The following is a 21,722-nucleotide window of genomic DNA, read 5'->3' on the forward strand; positions in this document are numbered from 1 at the left end:
GCCTTTCTTTTGTAAAGAAATTGTTTTATTTCACGTCAAATCTATTTTTAAACAAAACAAAAGAACATCTAAATTGATTCGACAGATGATTCTTTTAATTGATGAAGAGCTAATGACATGCTCAAGCATAGTCCGTAATTGTGACTTGTATCAAGAACATAAGGAAAAATAAGTTTAAAAACAATCCATTTCTGTCAGCTCATCTGTCATATGATTTACAACTCTTGACAGAACCATGGGCTTCATCCTTGCATGTGGCTTGCACTGAAACCACCAGAGAGCAGACAAGATAATAATCTTGCCCCCTGCAACCCATTCGATGGCTCTGCGATTACAATGTTTAAAGCCAAAAGCCCATAATGACTCTGTGCTGCCTGATTGAGGTGTTGGAAGTTTATATTATAGTAACAGCAGAAAATCTCAGTTGCTGTTTTTGCTCGCATTCTTGTATGTTCCTCATGCTGGATCTTGGTTTCTCGGGCGGGACAGGACTGGGCTGGGCTGAGCAGATTTGGGATGATGGGGTTCGAAGGGTTGGATGAGTATCAACAGTGGAAGCTGGTTAAGAGTAACTTAGGCATTAACTCTCCTCCCCTGATGACAGGCCCTCAATCTCATCCTGGTCTCCACCAATAGCCATCCAGAATGCTTTAGCAACCTGATTGCGGGTAAATCTACTGTTAGTTCAAGTTTTGGATTCGAAAAAGTATTAACATTAGTGTTAATTAGAGAATACTACCTTCTCTGCATGCACTTTCCTCTGTTCATGTGGCAACGAAGAGGCCTTGTCTAAAAGAAATTTAAGAATAGTGAATACTATACTATTTGTAAAAAAAAACACAATTATATATGTATGTATGTATATATATATATATATATATATATATATATATATATATATATATACACACACACACACACACACACACACACACACACACAAACATATATATATATATATATGTTACCGGCAAAGTGTGTAATCCAACATTCTATAGAATGCCTAGGTAATGTATAGAATTAGGTAATGTATTTTTGCCAAAAACCATCAGGCATTCTATACATTGCCTAGGCATTCTATACAATACCGGGATTTCACACTTTGCTGGTAACATATACACACAATTTGAGATCAGCAAGTTGTTTTTGTTTTTTTAAAGAAATTAATACTTTTATTTAGCAAGGACAAATTGAATTGTATAAAAAATTACAACATTGACAATAATAATAATTTAAAAAAATGCTTCTTAAGCACCAAATCAGACTAGAGTACCATTTACATGAATACATTATATTGCTAAACATATTAAAATAGCAAACAGTTATTTTAAATTGTAATAATATTTCACAATATTGCTGTTTTACTGTATTTTTGATTAAATAATTGCAGCCTTGGTGAGCATAAGAGACTTCTCTAAAAATCTTACTGATCCCAAACTTTTGAACAGTGGTGTATAAATAAGTCCTTTTAACCTTTCATCTCTTTCAATTTTGTAAAGAGTCGTTCAAAATTCTCCACATCTGCATCCCCAGCTGTTAGATTAGCCAACTCTTGGATATCTATGTCAATCATGGGATCTGTGACAGATTGGCAAATATTTCATTAAACACTGAACAGAATTACATTCAAATATATATATATAAAAATAGCTTGTTCCATTTGTACTTTTTATGGTATTGTACCATTAATTTACCTACAAAATATAAAAAATACATACCAACTACTGTGTCCACTGTATTATTCTGGTTATTCTCTGCTCTCTGGCTCTCAGTGTCTTCATCTGTGCTGTTGGATGGGGAATGAGAGGACTAATAACAGGGAAAAAACAGCCTGTTACAACGAGATGACCTTAAAGCGATAGTTCACCCAAAAATGAACATGCTGTCATCCTTTACTCACCCTTAAGTTTTTCCAGACCTGTATGAATTTCTTTCTTTTACTGAAAAGAAGATATTTTGAAGAATGTTGGTAACCAAACAGTTGATGGACACCATTGACATCAATTGGGTGAAAAAAAAAACCTATGGAAGCCAATGGGGTCCATCAACTGTTTGGTTACCAACATTCTTCAAAATATCTTCTTTTGTGTTCAGCAGAAGAAAGAAACTCATACAGGTTTAGAACAACTTGAGGGTGAGTAAATGATGACAGCATGTTCATTTTTGGGCAAACTATCCCATTTGAGACTCTAGCATACCCAGACAAAGCTAAATAATGTTCATCTACATGTTTTAAATAGTAGAAAGTGAGAAAAGACTAACCAGTGTCTCTTGACTGGGCCGTGGGTTGTTGTGATGAGAGGCCACCAGGCTGCTCATTAGCCCAAATCCCTGATTATGTACTGAGGGGAATAAATGATGATTAAAAGAAAAGTTAATTAACATCTCTTAGAATGAACCTGTGAATATGGTTTGTTGCAGATGGCATTGGTATTTCATAATGAATGATCTTTACACAGTTATTGAACTAAATTGAGCTGAATAATGTGAGCTGCTTTATAGCAATACATTCTGTTACTTTCCTGTTATTACTGTGAAGCTGCTTTAAAATAAATTGTATAAAATGCTATAACAATAAAGGTGACTTGACATTGGTACAATCTCACCATCTTTCATCTCGACACTGGACCACACGTTGGCATTGAGGGCCTGCAGGATTCTTTTTATTCCTGTGGACTCTGGGAAGTCATCTACGGGAGACGCAAAGTAAAAAAAAAGACTGTAAACAAAACCGTTTTTGTGCATAATCATGACTTCACTATGTCTTCTCTCTTACCATCTTCATCGGGTAGATCTTCAGGGTTGAGCTCTACTAATTCAAATGCGTGAGCCAGACACCATTGCTGGGCTTCCTGTCTGCTAACACCTGCAACGGTATGTTCACACCAAACTTAGCAAAAACAACCTACTGAATGATGAAAGATACCAAAACACACTCACCGCTGTCACACACATGGTCACACACTAGGATCAGCACTTCTGGAGCCAGTTCCTCCACTACTGATAACCAGGAGTTGACATTATTAAGGGCGTCTTTCTGAAATACATAAAGAGGTGAATCAAGGGCACATGCATAAAATGGCGAAATCGTCAAATGATCAATACGTCTAATTGTCCATCACTCACAGTTTTGCTGTCAAAATAAACGATGAATGCTTGCATAGACCGGGCAACCTCTGCATTCATCTCGAATTTACTTGAAACAACACATAGACTGACGTTTGCTGTGTAGTATTTGTTGTTAATTGTCCATGGAAACCAAGAAACTCTTTCCTCTATTTTGGAAGCTTGTGGCAGTGATTCTGAGCCCAATATCTCTGGAATAAATACAAGCAAAATTGTTATTGGGCAAGTGTGTAGCCTATATGACATGAATTCAAAAAACACTGGCAGTGAAAACAACCACTAAAATAAGCTATAATTTAAAAATTAAACCCAACACTGCCGTCTGCTGGACAAAAACAAAAACAGAAAAACACTAGATATAAAGAATCACCACTTTTTTTTTTTTTAAATGTACTAAAAGTAAGCACTAACTTATAGATAGATAGATAGATAGATCATTATTATTAGAATAAAGATTATAAACATCAAAGACAAGAATACACCTTAATCACCCAATTTTACAGGATTTTATACATGTACAGTGTTAACAAATTAATATATGTAACATATTAATGTATGTTTGTCATGCTATATATTGCACACGTATTAAATAGTGTATCACTTTATCAAGAATATTAGTAAATACCAGAAATTATTCACACATATTGTCCCGTTATATCACGTTGTATCAATACTCTAAGAACAAGGTATTTGTAGAAAACCAATATGACAGACAAACGTGTGAAGAAAGAAATTTGACTTTAATGAAACACTGCATGTTACATGAAACGAGCAGATGTAGATGTAGACAGTTGGGTAATCTCTACAAAAAATACTGCTTTATGCTATAGTTACACAATACATTAATGCACAATACATTTTATGCAATTGATAATTACACAGTTATTATCGCGTTAGCAATTAAAGACACTACGATGGATGTTTCTTGTTGACAGCTAACGTTAGCATAGCTGCGAGGCTAACGACTCTAGGATACATTTCCCCCTTGTACTCACGTCTAATGAGCTCCTCTTCTTTAAAGCTGGAATCACAACTTGTGACTAAGATAGACGGCAGAGTAGGTACTTCATCTCCTTGATCATCTGCCATTTTATGCGTGTAGACACTTAAAAACAGCTCCAAATGAAAGTTAGCACGTTAGCAACAGCTGTCAACCTCCTCAGGAAACCTTTCACCTCTAACCTCAACTTACTTCCGTGTCTGCGCGTGTCGTGTGTGGAATAGAAAATCTAAAGTTTACTTTTATAGTTATAACAAAGCGACTTTTCAATGAATAGGTTTAGAAATAGCTTAAGTCAGTCGGTGATACATACGACTTAATAATGAAATGGTAATAATAAAAATATTAATACTTACTGCGCGTGTTTCTCACAGAGCGTCGTGTTGTCATAGTTACGACCAGACCTTTGTTTAGAAAAATATTAAGACTTGTAACTTTACTTACATGTGTCTTGAAAACCCAAAAGAGTTATTTAGTTGAGAAATGGCCGACGTGCTTAAAAATAAGGATGAAGTTGGGCATATTTTACTACAGGTATGTAACAAGACGTCTGACAGCTGTTTAAGTGTTAAATATACGAAACTATGCTAACGTTAGTTACATTATTACATAATAATTGCTTATGACATAGTTACGTTTGTAAGACTATTCTTGTGGATTTTCTCGTGTGTTAGGTGCAGGATGATTTGAGACAACTAAAAAAGAATCTTGTTCGAATGACTGTGCAACAGAACGGGGAAGTTTTGGACATTCAAGCTCTGGATACAGCCATTAGCAGGACAGAAGATGGAATAAGGGTAAATAAATCACGACTTTATGACAACTTGACCAGAATATATCTGTATAGTTGAGGTCTGTATATGTCCTAAATACACAGCATAGGCTACGTGACCAAATGTTTGTATTGCCGTAGGGGGCAGTGTGCAAAGAGTGGGGAGTTTATAAAATTGCAAAATAAATAAATACAACTTTTTTATTATTTTATTTTAACCAAATTGAAATCTATTTAGGTCATCTTGCAGCCCCTGGCTTGTAATATTCATGCAACCAAACATACACATATGATATGTGTATGTTTGGTTGCATGAATATTACAAGCCAGGGGCTGCAAGATGAACAGTAACAAAGTTCATTTACTTGAGTACTGTACTTTTTACAAAAAAGTACACTTTTTGAGTATCTGTACTTTACTTGTTGAGTATCATTTTTTTCTGGAAACATTTTACTTTAACTTCACTACATTTGAAAGACAAATATCGTACTTTTTACTCCACTACATTTCTGTCAAGGTCCTTGAGTAGAAAATAGTAACGTAGTCAGGGGATGATTTTGGTTGGAAATGAAAGCGTTAGAACCACTTAACCACTTGGCCACTTAAAACGTTAGAACCCGACTGATGTTGGTTTCTGACGTCAACACGATTTTACTTTTCAACCACAATACGTCGTCTCGTCTGTCCAACGTTGTCCAACGTTGGAGAAATTTTGTCATTGTTTTGGAGCACACTAGCTTATAACAGTAAGGCTAACATATTCATACTAAAAGCCCAAAAACTTTAAATAAGGCAATATTTGAAGGAACAACAATTTGGGTGTCCGAAACCATTGTGGATGTTATTGAGTACACTTATTCAATCTCACATTCAATCCCACTACTGGAACTGTGTTCTAGAAATAAATCCAATATTGATATGAGGGTAGGCAGGCATAGATTCAGAGGCATAAAGTATTACATACAACAATGCAACAATAATAGAACAATGCATTGACATTTAGGCTACTTTTGATACTTAAGTACTTTTAAAAACAAGTACTTCTGTACTTTTACTTAAGTAAAAATCAGTCTTTACAACTTTTACTTGTAATGGAGTAATATTTGACCAGTAGTTATCTGTACTTTAACTCAAGTAAGGAAGTTGTGTACTTTGTCCACCTCTGAATGTGGTTCTGTCGTGACAACTCTTGGAGAGATTGGCATGGTAATGGATGTGGCATTGTTAATGTATTTGGTCTAGGTGGAATAGATCTGCTACGCTGCTGCTGCAGAGCAAGTACCTACCTGAGACTTGCTACTGCCAATACATTTTCAGACATTCTGCTGCTGCAGCACATATAACCTACATGAATTAACCCCTGTAGCAGTTCTATACAGGTGGAGCTGGGGAAGGTGGAGGGTTTCTGAAAGCACACTGCTACTGAATGCTAACAGCAAACAATTTGATGGTTGAGCTGCAAATTCATTGGCTGCTGATGCCACAGTGACCAATCAGCTGTGCTATGCAGATAACGATGTGATCACTAACAAATTGAGTCAATGACCTATCAGCCTGCGGCATCTACCCCATTTCACAGACAAGGCTTAAGCCTAGTCCCATTCTAAAATGCATATTTGAGCTGTTTTAACTGAAAGCAACTTGCACTGACATATCTTCAAATATGTCAGTGTGTCATTGTTTTGTCTCAAGATGCACATCAGTAATGTTTTTTTCTAAGGAACATTTATAAAAGCCACTTAAATACTCTAACTGAACTAAGGCCTAATCCTGGCTTAGTCTAAACCCTGTCTGTGAAACCGGGCGCTAGAGTTTCATGACGAAACTTTGTATATGTGAAGCATGGAAGAATAATGTACTGTATAATATGACATCTGTTTATTGATTCATAGAGGCATGCAGAGGATTATCTGAAAACTATCAATAATCAGGTTTTGACTCTACCTTGTATTGAAGAGCCTGAAAAGAAGATTGCCCATGCCAAACCTGTTAAATGGTATTTTTAAAAAACTCTTATACGAATATAATTTAATAAAAAATCTACAACAACAGAAATATTTCAATTGCATAATGTAAAATTGTATTAAATCTAAAATATCTGTCTAACATTTTTCTAGGCAACCATCATACGAGACAATACCTAATGCACGTCCTCAGAAAATCCAGATTTCTGGTCCATCACCTGGGGAAAAGGTTTCCATCTTTACACTTATTCATGACATTTGTTAAGCCAAAAAATATCTGTATTCTGTACTCTTTATTTCTATCTCCCACACAGCACAAGTCAGCATTTATCATGCGTCTCCTCAATAACCCCTGTCACCCAAAGAACAAGGAGATCATGCAACAAAATTATGGGATTCAGTTTCCTCACCTGCACAAGAGAAACGGGGCCAGTGTGAGTTTCGGACAGGAATGATTCTATTTCTTTCTTTTATTATTTAAAAAGGTCTATTAAAGTGACAGGTCAACCAAAAAAGAAAATTCTGTCATAATTTACTCACTTTAATGTTGTTCCAAACCTGTTTGACTTTTTTTCTTCTGCGGAACACAAAAGAAGATATTTTGAAGAATATAGATTTTTGTGACCATTGACATTGTACAGAAAAAAAAAACACTTCTCAGAATATGTTCTGTTATGTTCATTATTGATAGTGTTGATTATATGGTGGCCAGCGTTGACTTTTGCCTTAACACCAGCGTCTGTCACATGAGCCTCACGAAAAGAAATGATGTGACTGGCGTGTAATAATAGATGACTCCAGTCACTTTGCTTTCAAACAGGAGATGCGGATTTGAAGGTCACCTGGTTTGGCAGTGACAGCTAAATCTGTCTGTTGGTAAACAAATTAATCTTTCGAAAGGTCACCATTTGTTTTGGTGCTCTGTTCCCCCCCCCCCCCTTCTGCTTTCCGCTGCGGTTCTTCCTCTATCTCCTGCATCCTCTGCCTGTCACTCGTGAGGAGGCTGTCATGTTGTTGAGAAGAAGGTATGAGACTTGGCTGCCGAAAGCAGACAGACGCAGATTGCGGCACATCAGCATTCTTCTGAGGACGGCCACCGCCTGATTGCAGTTGTATGGGCTGCTGCTTTACAGCTGTCTCAGGACAGGCACTGGTACCTGTTCCCGCATGCCAATAAGACAGCCGTGGCTTACCCAACTGGCGCTCTGCCTGCTGCGTCAATACCTCTATGCTGTCGGCTAGTTCTCCGCTGAGGCTCCAAAGGAGCTCCCACTTTTTTCTTTTTTTTTAAATGTCCCCTTGTACCATTAAACAGCTGCAAGCCTTAAAACCACTCCAAACACCTGGCTGGTGCTCGTGGTTTGTCAGAGAGCTCAGTGGTGTGACAACAGACAGGCCAGAGAACATCAGGGGGAGAATCCGGAACAGCAGGACGAGGAGAGTACAGAAGGGCTGTGTCTGGCATGTGCCCACAACTTGACAAACTCACAGTGTGCTCTCCATTATATGTTTTTCGGCAATGTGACCGACCTTGTTCTTTAATGCTGTTTTGTGTGCTATGATTAATGCACGTCCTACTCGTTGCATTTATTTTTTTGTACACCAAAAAAGTTTATCTGGCTTTTAATTGGCTATAAATTGTCGGTAGATAACACGTTTTTATTGGGCGTTTTGTGTCTTCGGGAGTAATTTGTGACTTCTGGTGCTTGTTTTTATCAAAATGGATTATAAAAATTAATGGTGAATTATATTAGTCGCTTTATGACTATTGCGAAAATCCTAATTGTTGCAGTACATCCATTTTATTGTGGAATGTGGAGCTTGACTTTCATTTGATTTATGAACTATTATATGATAATGAGAGGAGGTATGAGCATTTTAGGCATTGCTCTGATGGAATTTAATTCTAGAAGATTTCAAACAGCTGTTCAATTGAGAGAAGGTGCGAGGCAAATAAACCGAGCTGTGCTCAAAGTATCCAGAAAGCATTGCCAGCATGTGATTGATTGCTTCAGGGAAGGGGCTTATTGGCCAGTTTACAATGTCATTAACTGCCTGTATTTTAGCTCCAGCTTTATTTTAATGAATGCAGAAAATCTGCTGGTTGTAATCACACAACATCACCGCGCTCTCTCTCGCAAATGTGCACGCACTTGTGATTCGCAACAGCCAACGGAACAGAGAGAAAGAGAAACCATATTTCTTGACATCTACAAGCTGCCACCAGCCTGATTAATGGATAGTCGTCTCTCAGCCTTTTACAACAAAGTTTTGTTTGGAGGGAAAAATCAGATCGGTGACCCGAAGCTAATAGCATTCTCCATGAGCAAGTTACTGAGCGAAGTATGTTCCCTCTCTCTTCTTCTAGTATTGGGTGAATGGTGGCTTTAGAGCCTGCAGGCAGGTCTTTTTGGCCCAGTGAGACGGGGCAGTAGGTTAATACCCATTGTTCTGTCACTTTCAATACCTCTGACCTTTGACCACAGAGCTATCATTCGAGGCTCGGTAATTCCGCCATATTTGGACAATGTTTTATTGCCTTTTGAAGACATTCCCTTACTGGTTCATCCGAGCTTAAAGGGTTAATTCTGTTGATGAAAGTGAATGGTGACCATGTTTGCCTTGACTGATTGTAACACAACAAATTTAAATATCCAGATGAGATTTGAATGCTAAATTAGGAATTTAAAGCATCAAGTACAGTGAAATAAACCATAACAGATTTTCTGGGTAAAGTAGCTCTTTAAAATAACTATATTCCATCTTAGGTGAACCACAAGGGTTAGAAAGAGTATAGTGTGTATTTATGTAATGGAAATGTGCTTGCCTTGGTTATTCTAGGTTGGGACTCAAAGAGTGGTCACTGGTCCCGCTTTAGGGAATTTCGCTGCAACACATGGAGGTCTGACCAAACAACTGCACCCCAAATCACTACCCGAATGCGAGCACACCAATGCAGGTATAAACTTCTTGGAACAACTGATATTTCTTCATACATTATAAACACTACTGTTCAAGAGTTTGGAGTCAGTAAGATTTTTAAAGGTTTTTGAACGAGGTCTTTTAAGCTCACCAAAGCTAAAATTATTTGATCAAAAATATAGTAAAAACAGTAATATTGTGAAGTATTATTAGAACAAAAAAAAACTGTTTTCTATTTTAATATATTTTAAAATGTAGTTTATTCCTTTAATGGTTAAGGAGTCATTACTTCATTAATCATTCTAATACGCTGATTAGGTGCTCAAGAAATATTTCTTATTATTATTGTTAAAAACCGTGTAATATTTTTGTTCAAACCATTTTTTTTTTTCAGGATTCTTTGATGAATAAAAGTTTAAAAGAACAGCATTTATTTGAAATATACTTTTTTTTTTTGGTAACATGTAAAAATGTCTGTACTGTTCATTTTGATCAATTTAATATGGCCTTGCTGAATAAAAGTACTACTTCCTTTAAAAAAAAAAAATCTTACTGAACCCAAACTTTCGAATGGTAGTGTATATATGCCTAGATTTGTTTGTTTGTGCCCTTTTTGTCTTCATGAGTAATGTGTTGCAGTCAAAATAAAACGCTGAAATATTTTGTGTACAGATCCTCTCTGCAGATTTTAATGAGACTTGGTTTGTCATGCATTTCAGCGCTGCAACCCTCTGCAGCTGACCTCTCTTCAGTGCAAACTCCACCACAGCCCAAAGCTGTCCATGTGCTCCAGAGAGAGGACAGTGGCCAAAGTAAGACGGGTCAGTCTATTTCCATAATGTCATTACACACTTGCGGCCTACATTTAAAGTTAGAAGGTCAATTTGTATGTATCCAAAAAATCTGCTTTTTTGTGTATTGGATTCCCACAACCTACATTTATAGGGAGAGTAAACTGAATTCATTTAGGGGACAAAAATAACAAAAATAAAGTTTTGTTCAATTAACATTTGATTGTGATATCTGTGATATCTTGTTTTAAAGCTACACTGTCTATTTTTTTAAGTTGAATCTTAGCAAAAAACACTTTGTTCTTTCAAAATTATATGTGCACATTCATGTGTAATTACTTCCACCAACTAATCAAGTATTCTCGTAAGCGTAGAATCTGCCATTCAGAATACATACGAGCGAGTCGCTCGAATGGCGGCAGCCATGTTGCGCCTCCATCTTGAAAATACATTAGCCAAAGAGGGACATACCTGGAAATTCAAGCTTCGCCCTTTTGCGCTTTTACACTCAGTGGCATCATGATGAATGCGACTCACGAATTACTCGCGACTGGAATAATACGAACACCATAGGAGTTACTGTAAAACACCCTCGGAATGGGAGGGGCTAGAAAGTAATATTCAGTTGGTAGTCATATACAATTTTACCGCTAGATGGGAGAAAATCTTACAGTGTAGCTTTAAGTGTCAGTAATGCGTTTAGTACTTTTTGAAACATACACAATGTTGGCGGTTACGTATTACAAGTAACTTGAGTTACATAATCAGATTCCCATTTTCATGTAACTAGTAAAGTAGTGCATTACTTATAAATTTACAGCAAAATATACAGTAGGTTACTTTTTCAAATTAGTAACGCAAGTTACTTTGTTTTTCAAATCTGTTGTGTAAACATTTTACAGTAGTTATGTAGTTGTGAGCATTATTTACTCATCTCACTTACACAAAAACAGTTTCATTACTCAAAATCAATAAAAACAGTGAAATGCAAACTCGTAATGTTACGCAAACCTGCAATAATTAAACGTTAAATTACACAAGTATACTTTATGCATTTAATCTCACTTTATTAATCAATGTCCTCGCTGCTTACCTTTGATGATCCAATTCAACCAGATACTAATAAGGAAAAATTACTTTTTATTGCTGAAGTAAGAGGCTACATCCGAAATCGCATACTTCCCTACTATATAGTAGGCGATAAACAGTATGTGACAAAACAAGCATGTACAAATTCACAGTATTCATAAAAGAGTAGGCAAAAAGTACCCGGATGACCTACTTCTTCTAGTGAGATTCTGAATGTGCATCTGATGGACACTTTACTATCCCATGAGGCCACGGGAGAGGATTTGTAAATGGCAGTGAAGCGACGCAACTGACGCTGGTAGGTCTCATGATAATGACTACATGGCAAATGTAGTATGTCCAGATTACATTCATACTATATAGAACCTACTTTTTTAGTGGTCGTGAAGTAATTACTAATTCAAGATAAGTACCTACTCAAGAGAGTATGTGATTTCGGACGCAGCCATAGAACTCTCCGCCCTATTCTTCTGTAATCCAGAATGGCAGCACAGCTGAAAGGTTTGTTAGAGCTGCGCCCTCTACTGTACAGGTGTGAATTTGCATTTCCTTCAGCCTGAGGCTTATTCATTTCACTTTTGGTGTGAAAGGGCCTTTACATTTGCCAAAAAGGATAGGACTTTTTTTGTTATTAAAAAACAAACAAGCAAGCCCAGCCCAGGTGAGAAAACGCAAAAGTAACGCAACACATTTCTTTTCATAAAAAGTAACTAAGTAATGCAATTAGTTACTTTTTAAAGAACACTGTATATATGTGTATATATTTTTATATATATATTAATTAAAATATTATGAAATTGTCTGCTTCAATCAAATAACTAAATAAAAATGGCATGTTATATATACTTTTTATTATATCTGTTATACTTTTTATACTTCATACAGTCTTTGACAGATGACTGTGGTATGTACTTCTTATCTGGTTAATGGTAGATGAGTCAGAAAAGGCTTGTAAACGGGAGATGGATGTGAGCAGAGACAGAATGGCTCTTGGAAGATCATCATCCGAGAGTCCAACATCCAGGAACATGGGAACTCCTCCTCCTTCAGCTGCTTCTGTATGCTCTGACAACAGAGTACTGACTCATGGTCTAGCCCGACTCACCCCACTTAACCTGCAGGTATTATTTATTTATACTGAGGTGCATAAAGTTATTTTTGACAAGGATATATAGTGTGCTCTGCTTGCTGAGTTGGCAAAACGCTCATTTTCCATTCCCACTATGTATCTTCTGCTTCTAATAATCATTAGTTTCTCAAAATGACCGTTATTTTATGTTGTATTTTGCCTGTGAACACATACTAAACATTCAATCTGGTCATGAAAGCTTACTGACTGATAATCAATTTTCCTTTTCTGTTTAGTGACCTTTTACCCTTGATGTAATATTAAATGTGTCAGGAATAGCTTCAGGGCAGATATGGGCAATGATTTAAAATGGTCACCCTCTGCAAGCCAGTGGCCTTTCGGATTTATTAAAATAAGCTTTTACAGTTTCTTTCTATTCAGTTAATGGATTTCATTGTTTTTTTTATTTACGTATTTATACGTTACAGACAAAAGTTGTGTCCCAAATGACATATTACACACTATGCACTTATACTATGCACTATGTACTCAACCTAGTCTAGTGTATGAATTCTATAAGGTTATTTTGTCATTCAGCATCAGAGTCTGATAGCCAGTTGAGTCGTGTTAAGTGTCGCATTAAACATTCCACACTTTTTGTTCCCGGTTAATTCAGTGCATCATCCAGGTATTTGAAGTGTATTGGTATTTGGAATGTTTAGTGTGAATGCACTACGCCCACTATTTATACTACTAAATGGCATAGAGAGTAGTGCATAAGTACGCAAATTGAGACATATTTCTAGTTTTCTTAACCCTTTTTTTATTGATTGCATTTCTTTCTTCTTAGAGCATTCCAGTGCAAGCTGCTGTCAGCAAATATCCTTTCACCATAGTTGAGGGTCAGATTGACCCGGATGCTCCTGACTACTGTAGGTTTAAAAAGCAGTACTGTCTGTGCTGGGTTGCAATTGTGGAGGTTCTGGACCAGCTGCAGCGGATGCTACTGGACTTTGCGGTGCCATTGGCGCGGGTGTGCGGGGAGCGATTGGCTGCTTGCGTGCAGAGCAGTGAGCTCAACTGGAGAGGCAGCAGGGGCCGGTGCGCCCATGTGGAGAAGCTGCTCTCGGTGTTGGAGAACAGGGATGAGGTATGGGATCTGATGTGTCAGCCCGGCCAGCGCTACAAAGGCAACAGGGGGCATCAGGCAGCGGCTGTGCGCATCCAGACCAGCTGGAGGCGTTACTCTGCCCGTACCGCCTACCTGCTCCAACTCAGGCCCAAAAGGGCGGCACAAATCATTGCCATGTCTCTGCTGAAACGTGCCAAACTGGGCCGTTTAAAGGAGAGTTTGCAGGCCTCACGTCTCCGCCAACTGGAAAACTACCGCACCCGAGCAGAGGTAAATTATACACATTTATACAACAGTTAGTTCTGCTCCTCGAATCTGATGCGTCGAACAGCATTGCAGAAGCATTGATATAATGTTTTAACAGGGAGACTTTTTATTGTTTGTATCGCTAGATTGGCACAGGCGTAATTTCCTATGGGGACAGGGGGGACACTTTTCAAAATCCCGTTTGTGTCCCCCCCACTTTCAAATTAGTTTGTTATGATTTTTAACTGCACACCATAATCGCCTTGACTAAAGAACGGATTAATCAAATAAAATAATATTTAATTTTTAATTTATGCATTGTGGACTGTTTGATAACCTTTTTCAATTTCTGTATATTTCATACCTGTTAGACACAGGCACAGGTAAATATGACATTTATTATGGCTTTATGTGAGGTTTGTTTTAAGTTCACTTAAATTAAAAGTTGTTATATATATTTTTTTAAAGCCTAATTATGTTTAAAATGGGGGGGGGGTATTTTCATCGAGACATCAGTAGCTATATTAATATCAGTATAGGCCTACTGGCCTTCATTCATAAAAAGATGCCATTAAACAATTATTTGAAATATACTGTCTTTGTTGTTTCTACATTACCGCGGAAATTGAGTCTCACATTATTTAAATTTTATTTACACACAAAACATTAATGGCTAACATTTTTGACTTTATAAAATGATTCTCTAAAGTCTTGGTGATTGGCCCCTATTAAACAATAAAGAAAGAATCTTTTTCTTAAGCCTACTATTCTTTTTGGCAGAATTTATCATTATAATCAAATTATTTCCTTGATTTTGTATCATCATAGTCCCTAAATGTATGTAATTAAATGCAGGAAATGGGATTCAAATCGAAAAAAAAAATCCCCCATTTTGTGTTCCCCCCCACTTCTCAAACCAAAGTTACACCCTTTACATTAGGTTCTTAAATTTGATAAGGAACAAAGTACGAGGAACAAGTATGAATGTGTATAATATGAATTAAATCTGGACATACTACATCCACCATGTTAGTTTCGTTGTGTGTTCACTGCCATTAACAACAACTTTTCAGTGGCATTTTGGGACAGCAAAGTGTCTATCAGATGCGAACTTCAGAATCTCGGCAGAAATAGTAGGGCATCCGGGTACTTTTCACCTACTGTTTTATGAATACTAAAAATTCGGAAATACTACTTATTTTAGATACTGTTTTTGCCTAGTATATAGTAGGGGAGTTTACATATTCGGATGGAGGGGCTGTCTTTATTATAAGTGAGTCATTCAATTGTTCAACCAATTGGTTCATTCAGGAACGAAACAACTGTTGTTATTTGTGAGTCATTATTCAGCTGATTCATTTAAAAAACTGATTCATTTGCAACTTTCTTTATGAATCAGTTAATTTAATCATTCATTCAACCAATTCGTGCAAAAAACTGGATAAGTGTTGCAAGCTGTTCTGCTGTGGATTCTGAATCCGTCTCATAAGAAAGAGCAGTAGTTCCTCTCACAAGAAGTTCTCTGGGACGCTCTTGTTCGCTAAAGTGTTGTATAAAATCAGGCTGTACACACCTGTAGAGCAGTGGTTCTCAAACTTTTTTGGTCGCGCCCCCCTTTAAACCTTTAAAAAAATCTGACGCCCCCCCTCCCCCCCAATTTTTTTTAATTATATATATATATATATATATATATATATATATATATATATATATATATATATATATATATATATATATGTGGAACTTTTTTTTACAATGAAAAACGTGCAATGATAAACTTACAAGTGTCTTTGATCTAGGAAATCATTGAAGGCCTGCTTTCTGTATTTCTCCTTGAAAAATGAAAAATAAAAAAATTACAAAATAAAATAATAACGTGCAATGAAAAACAGGAATAGTTTTAATTTGTCATGTCATTGAATCAACAGTAAGAGAGAATAATAAACCAGAACTTTAACTTTTAATTTATAATTAAAAGTTAATATATAGCATCTTTGGAGAGTGCCTCACGAGCTCAGCTTCTGGTTGGTCTTCTTACCAGAGCGCGCGCGGCACTTCACAATAGCAGCTCGTGATTCGGTCCGCTGAAGAGGTTTTTTTCTTTGGCGAGCAACTTCAATGTTGGGCTTGTTCCAACGGTCTGAAGAAGAACGATTCAGTGCCGTTCGTTGCCGCTTTATAAAAGAAGAGCGCTATCACTACCGCTTTCACGCACTTGAACGCGTAACGTAACGGCTGTATTTTTATTTATTTATTTTTTGCTGATCTCCCGCGCCCCCCCTGCAGTAACCTTGCGCCCCCCCTGGGGGGCGCGCCCCACACTTTGAAAACCACTGCTGTAGAGAACATGTTTCATCAATATAGTGCTGGAGAGAATTGAACTTTCAATGCAGAGGTGCTTATACAAAGACTAATTGTGATAGCACAAGCTCACGTTTAGATTAAGTTTCTATTTGTCAGAACAGATGTTTCATCTGCGCTGTCATTCCTGTAACATCTTTATGAATCTAGCATGTCTCCTAATTAGTGCCCACATGTTCATTTATCCTCACCGTCACTCACTGTGAGAGGAGACACAAGCTTGTGTATGTTTCCACCCTTTAAACACTCACATCCTTTTAATTAAGCCTTAATCTTCCCCTGGCAGAAAGCTTCATGTAGCCTGCTAATTGAATTAATAGAGGGAAGATGTTTCTAAGTATGCACTTAGCTGATTTAATTAATGTGATTTATGCTTGGTTTGTCTCCATGAGACCCAGGGAGAAAGACAAGCATAATTTCCTCACTTTGCTGCCATCGGTGGGCCGACAACATGATAAATCCATGTGCTGGTGGGTGCTGACTGTCACTGATCACTTTTATTCTCTTTTATTCTCTGCTGTGATTCACAGAGTCTGGCAGCCAACTGGAAACACATCACCTCCGCCAAAAGGACTATTATCCACGTCCCATCATTGGGTAATTCCTTTGCATCTGTTATGATGGCTCCTGGTCACTTAATATTTTTAAGGGAAAAATTAAATGTATGTATGTGTACCTGCAGAAAAGGCAAAAAATAAACACAAATGTATTTGTCAAAATCATTGAGACCTGAGCTGGCTATTGAGATGATGATGAGTGTGAATTGTAATCACCAGCAGATGGAGTGTGATTTTTGCATTGGGGGTGGCTGAGGAGAGGCCCGTGTGAGCTCAGATAATTAAGAAATTGAACCCTATTGTTTTTATTGCCTCGCTCTGTTAGTTTGCATACATTTAATCATTTCATTATAGAGATTCGTTTCTAGCAGTCTTTTTGAGTATTTTGAGTGTCCTGACTTAGAATAGAGTCATTAACTTGTTGATAAAATCTTATTTCAAATCATTTTAATTTGTTTGACAGGATATTCCCAGCATCAGCGACTCAGTCACAGGGGATTTGATGTACTTCAGAATACCCAAATGGGGCGACTATGTGACATCAGAGGTAAGGATTTTAACCACAAATGAAATTGGATTGACAGATAAGACATGAAAATGAACACAGGACTGTTTGTGTCACATTCAGATGAGAATGTCGAGGTCATCTACGTGTCTCCGGTGTGCCTGGGAGAGGATGTTCTCCAGTACTACACTCACCTGCTGGGCCTGCAGACAGCTATTGAGCTGGGTGACGCTTCTGCGCCTGAGTCCAACTGTGCCAAACGCTTCACCATCCTCATGCCAGAAGCAATGGAATATTTTTCAGTATGGTGCTCTGCACACACACACACTTAGCTACGTATCTAAATGGGGACATTCCATAGACGTAATGGTTTTTATACTGTACAAACTGTATATTCTATCCCCTTACACTAACCCTGCCCCTAAACCATGTCACAAAACTTTCTGCATTTTTTTTTTTTTTTTAAACCTATCATTACTTTATTTTTATACCAGATTTACAAATGAGGACGTCCCTAAAGGGAGGTTTTTGGGAGATTTTGTCAGGTTTTGGTCAATTCTGGGTACATATTTGTCCCCAAAATATAGTTAAGTAGGTACACACACACAAACCTAGGTGTTCATACATAGACCTTTTGTCTCCCCTCAAAGTGGTTTCTGATATGGTGGTGAACATTAATTTGTAAATCATTTTTAGAGAAGATTTTGTTGTGTTATTTCTCACCTGTAGAGGGTGACAGAGGCACCCTGTGTAGCAGATCTCCTATGAATGATTAGGTTTTAATGCAATGTCTATGGATCAATATTAGTATTTTTCTACATTTCTAAACATTTGATTTTGTACAAAACTAAATGTGTATGTATACATTGATTGAATTAATCGATAGATGGATGGATAGACTGACGGATAATATAGTCTGTACTTTGCAACTTCGCAACACTATGCAGATTTGTTTCTACAATTATTGTAGGTTGACTGACTGCACGTGCAACACAACACGTTATTTATTTATTGCCGCATAGTGCACGAGTGGCACGCGCTGCCTCTTCCCTGTCGATTCCTCTCTGTGTGTAAACTCTGCCAGACGTGTCAGCAGGATAAATCTCTGTTAGCCGTTGCTGCCAGCGTGGCATGCCAATGACAGACGGGACAATTCTGCTTGGATCAAACATACAGATGTGGAGTAATTAGTGCTTTCCCCACAGAGCCCATCACTAAGCACATAGTAAAGACAAGAGGCTGCAGAGGTTTACGGCCCTCCCCTGACTCTCCTTTATCAATTTAACGTGTTGGAGTACAGGAGAGGTCATGACCCCTCCGGCTGCACGTAATGGGCCCAATGTGTTTGCGTGTGTTCATAAATTACAGCCATAGACAAAGGGAGGGGTAAGACCTTAGAGCTATAGTGGAAAGGACAGTTATTTATGTACACAAAGATCTCTGAGATTTCACCTTCCTGGGGATTATTACACCTTCATAATAAAAATGTGTTTTCATAATGTATTCTCTTTATTAAAGCTTATTATCTTTATATAACATTAATTCTGCAGCTTCTGTGCTCTTTAAATTGACTCACAACAGTGCATTATATTCCTCTTTCAGACCAGAAACATGTGTCTAGCTTCGCTCCTGAAGTACAGCCCACGAACACTAAAGCGCATCAAGAATTTGATCCAGGGGAAGCAGGCCTACATGATTGGCGGTGTCACCCACATTGATGACCTGGCTGTGGCAGATGAGCTCGAAGTTCCTCTTCTGGGCACAGAGCCTGCGGTGGCCCAGCTATACGGCACTAAATCTGGAGGAAGAAGGATCTTCAGGAGCGCAGGAGTCGATGTGCCTCCGGGAAAGTGGGATATATACACCCTGGAGCAGGTCAGTGAACCATCCGTCCATCTGTCCGTCCATCTATGATATAATATTAAGAGTAATTCATATGTCTCTCTCCAAGCTTTATGAAGGTCTGGCCCAGTTGATGACAGAACACATGGAAGTCCAGCGATGGCTCTTCAAGATAGACAGCGAAGTGGGTGGACGGGAACGGCTTATTGTGACGTCAGCTACCTAAAATGCCTCCCATGGGCACAGCAGGAGTTTATCCGCCACGGGCCTAAACAGTGGAGAACGTCACTTCCACATGTAAGGGTAGGACTGCTTTATTTTTAACTTTAAATAACCTTCAGTTATACAATTTGATTATTTTTGTTGTTGTTGTGAGAAAGGATACATTTTAATATTTATATTTGAATTATTATTCATTATTTTAATTGTTTCATAATTAAATTATTAATTATAATTAATTATAGTTATCAGGATAATTAAAGATTTTTTTCTTTAAATTGAATATAAGTTCCTTGAACTATTTCAGTTCTAAAATACCTTAATGTGTTAGCATTATGTTTAATAAAACCTTAATTCAATAGTGATAATACTAAACATTTCACACAAAAAAACAAAGTTTTGGTAAGGCAGGCTAGACGCCAGTGATTTTGCCTTTAAATTGAATTAAATAAATCTGTTGAGAACATTTATTCTGATTTGTCCTAAACGCAGACCATTCAAATGCAGTCTGCATGAGTGCGTGCCTATTGTGCAACAGTAGCAATTTATAAGTATCAAGTGGCTTGTTTTATAAATGCAAAATGAAATGTGCCATTTTTTATTTTGCAAATGCAGCTACACTTCAGTCAAAAGCGTTGTTCTTTAGAATTTCCGCTTTGCCTGGTTTTCATATTTATATTCTGTACAAAATGCACCCTTGTCTCAATGGCAAGCCTGTCATTATTGACCAAGGCCAAACTTTGATGCCATGAGAGTGCTTATGACTCAAATACATGGGAAATTAATAATGAGACATTAGAATTTTAGCATATTTATGTATTCTAATTCAAATGTGATGTATTCAACACTCTGTTGTGTTTTTTAAAACTCATCAGTTTTATCCGCCTGTAATCATGTTCATAACCCTCTCCTGCATCATATGCTTACAATTTGGCCCTTGATTTAAATACAGTGTTTTGCCATTACACCGTGAGCTTTGTATAAACTAATTACAGGGTTATCATCATACGATGCTGTGTGCAAAATCAGACCTAGCTTTTTTTTTTTCCTTTCTTTCTTTTTTTTATTCCAGCCTTTTATTGTAACCTTCTATCCCGGGAGCAATAGGAGGCCACGTGTCCAACCTCCAAGCTATTAGCTCAGTCCCTAATTTACACTGAGGCCGAGAGAGGAATCTGGGGCTGTAATTGTAGTGGCATTGGCGCTGTTAATTACAGAGGTAAGCGGTTGAGGCCCAGCCAAGCTCCATTATGGTGATGGCGGTGAAGGAGCTTTAAATGGGGGCTCTTCACCAGCTGGGGTCCCAGTGAGAGGAGAGGGAGCTGGGGCCTGATGAGCTGGCCTGAACCCTTAGGGCTTCTGGGCCATATGGAAGCCAGTACGGGCCTTTATTCTACCTCTTCAACCTTTTTAATCAATGGCAAGCTCTGCTAACAGAATGGAGAGCACAGAGGTTATTTCAGCGTGTCATTCATTTTCTACAAATCTCTATTCACTCTTTTAGTGGCAATTTTGCCATTCTGCAGCACCCCTCATAAGTGAATTTTGCTAAATGCTCACTGTTCTGTTTACGATTGCGTCTTTGCATGTCATTTGTTTTATTTATCTTTTTATCATGCTCATTGCACTTTATTACTCAAGCTAATAAATTCAGCGACAAATGCGGAAATATTGTAGAGCAGATTTATCAGTGTAATGTTTTAATTGCAGTGGGTAATAAAATGTAAATATTTCCTTTTGTTCTTTAAGTACAAAAAATTTGTATGTATGATGTCTGCTGCATATTTGCAATTAAATTTTTAAAACGTCCATTTGAAGGGCCACTATCCTCTGAGAAAAATATTATAATGATTTTGTAATTATCAGAACGCAATTATCAGTGGCTTCACATAAGTTTTGCGTTTGGCTTTATTTATAGGAGTCATAGGAGTTTAAATGCTATTTTGCTTCTCTAGGGAGCTGTTTTTAGTATAATGCATCCTTTAATTTCCTCCCTGTCAAGCCCGGGTCTATGGTGAGCTCCCCCTCTATTTACCCTATTTACTGTGTGCACATTGTTTAATTATTGATTCTGTAAGGAGCCTCTTCTAATGCAAGGGGAAGAATACAAGAACCCATGTGGCCCTA

The 21,722-nt window shown here is 37.6% G+C and overlaps 2 protein-coding genes across 2 annotated transcripts in view; one reads left to right on the plus strand and one right to left on the minus strand.

Moving 5' to 3' along the window:
- Nucleotides 1–73: 73 nt before the first annotated feature.
- aagab (alpha and gamma adaptin binding protein) lies at nucleotides 74–4,343 on the minus strand. The gene is made up of 10 exons (XM_081372398.1): nucleotides 4,122–4,343; nucleotides 3,127–3,317; nucleotides 2,941–3,037; nucleotides 2,777–2,866; nucleotides 2,607–2,690; nucleotides 2,263–2,342; nucleotides 1,719–1,809; nucleotides 1,474–1,578; nucleotides 740–789; nucleotides 74–658 (listed from the first exon to the last, which is right to left on the minus strand). The coding sequence occupies exons 1-10, from the start codon at nucleotides 4,213–4,215 to the stop codon at nucleotides 581–583; spliced, it is 960 nt and encodes a 319-aa protein (XP_081228524.1). The 5' UTR covers nucleotides 4,216–4,343; the 3' UTR covers nucleotides 74–580.
- A 198-nt stretch (nucleotides 4,344–4,541) lies between these two features.
- iqch (IQ motif containing H) overlaps nucleotides 4,542–21,722 on the plus strand; it is a 28,395-nt gene continuing 11,214 nt past the window's right edge. The window contains 15 exon segments of the mRNA XM_081372399.1: nucleotides 4,542–4,660; nucleotides 4,801–4,923; nucleotides 6,791–6,894; nucleotides 7,016–7,091; nucleotides 7,177–7,296; nucleotides 9,704–9,821; nucleotides 10,504–10,605; nucleotides 12,598–12,785; nucleotides 13,584–14,135; nucleotides 17,003–17,069; nucleotides 17,493–17,576; nucleotides 17,658–17,836; nucleotides 19,137–19,409; nucleotides 19,486–19,567; nucleotides 19,570–19,673. Coding sequence (XP_081228525.1) covers nucleotides 4,610–4,660; nucleotides 4,801–4,923; nucleotides 6,791–6,894; nucleotides 7,016–7,091; nucleotides 7,177–7,296; nucleotides 9,704–9,821; nucleotides 10,504–10,605; nucleotides 12,598–12,785; nucleotides 13,584–14,135; nucleotides 17,003–17,069; nucleotides 17,493–17,576; nucleotides 17,658–17,836; nucleotides 19,137–19,409; nucleotides 19,486–19,567; nucleotides 19,570–19,673 — 2,223 coding nt within the window. The 5' untranslated portion in view covers nucleotides 4,542–4,609.

The sequence above is a fragment of the Scardinius erythrophthalmus genome (genome assembly GCF_964197995.2).
Source record: "Scardinius erythrophthalmus genome assembly, chromosome: 8".
NCBI lineage: Eukaryota > Metazoa > Chordata > Actinopteri > Cypriniformes > Leuciscidae > Scardinius > Scardinius erythrophthalmus.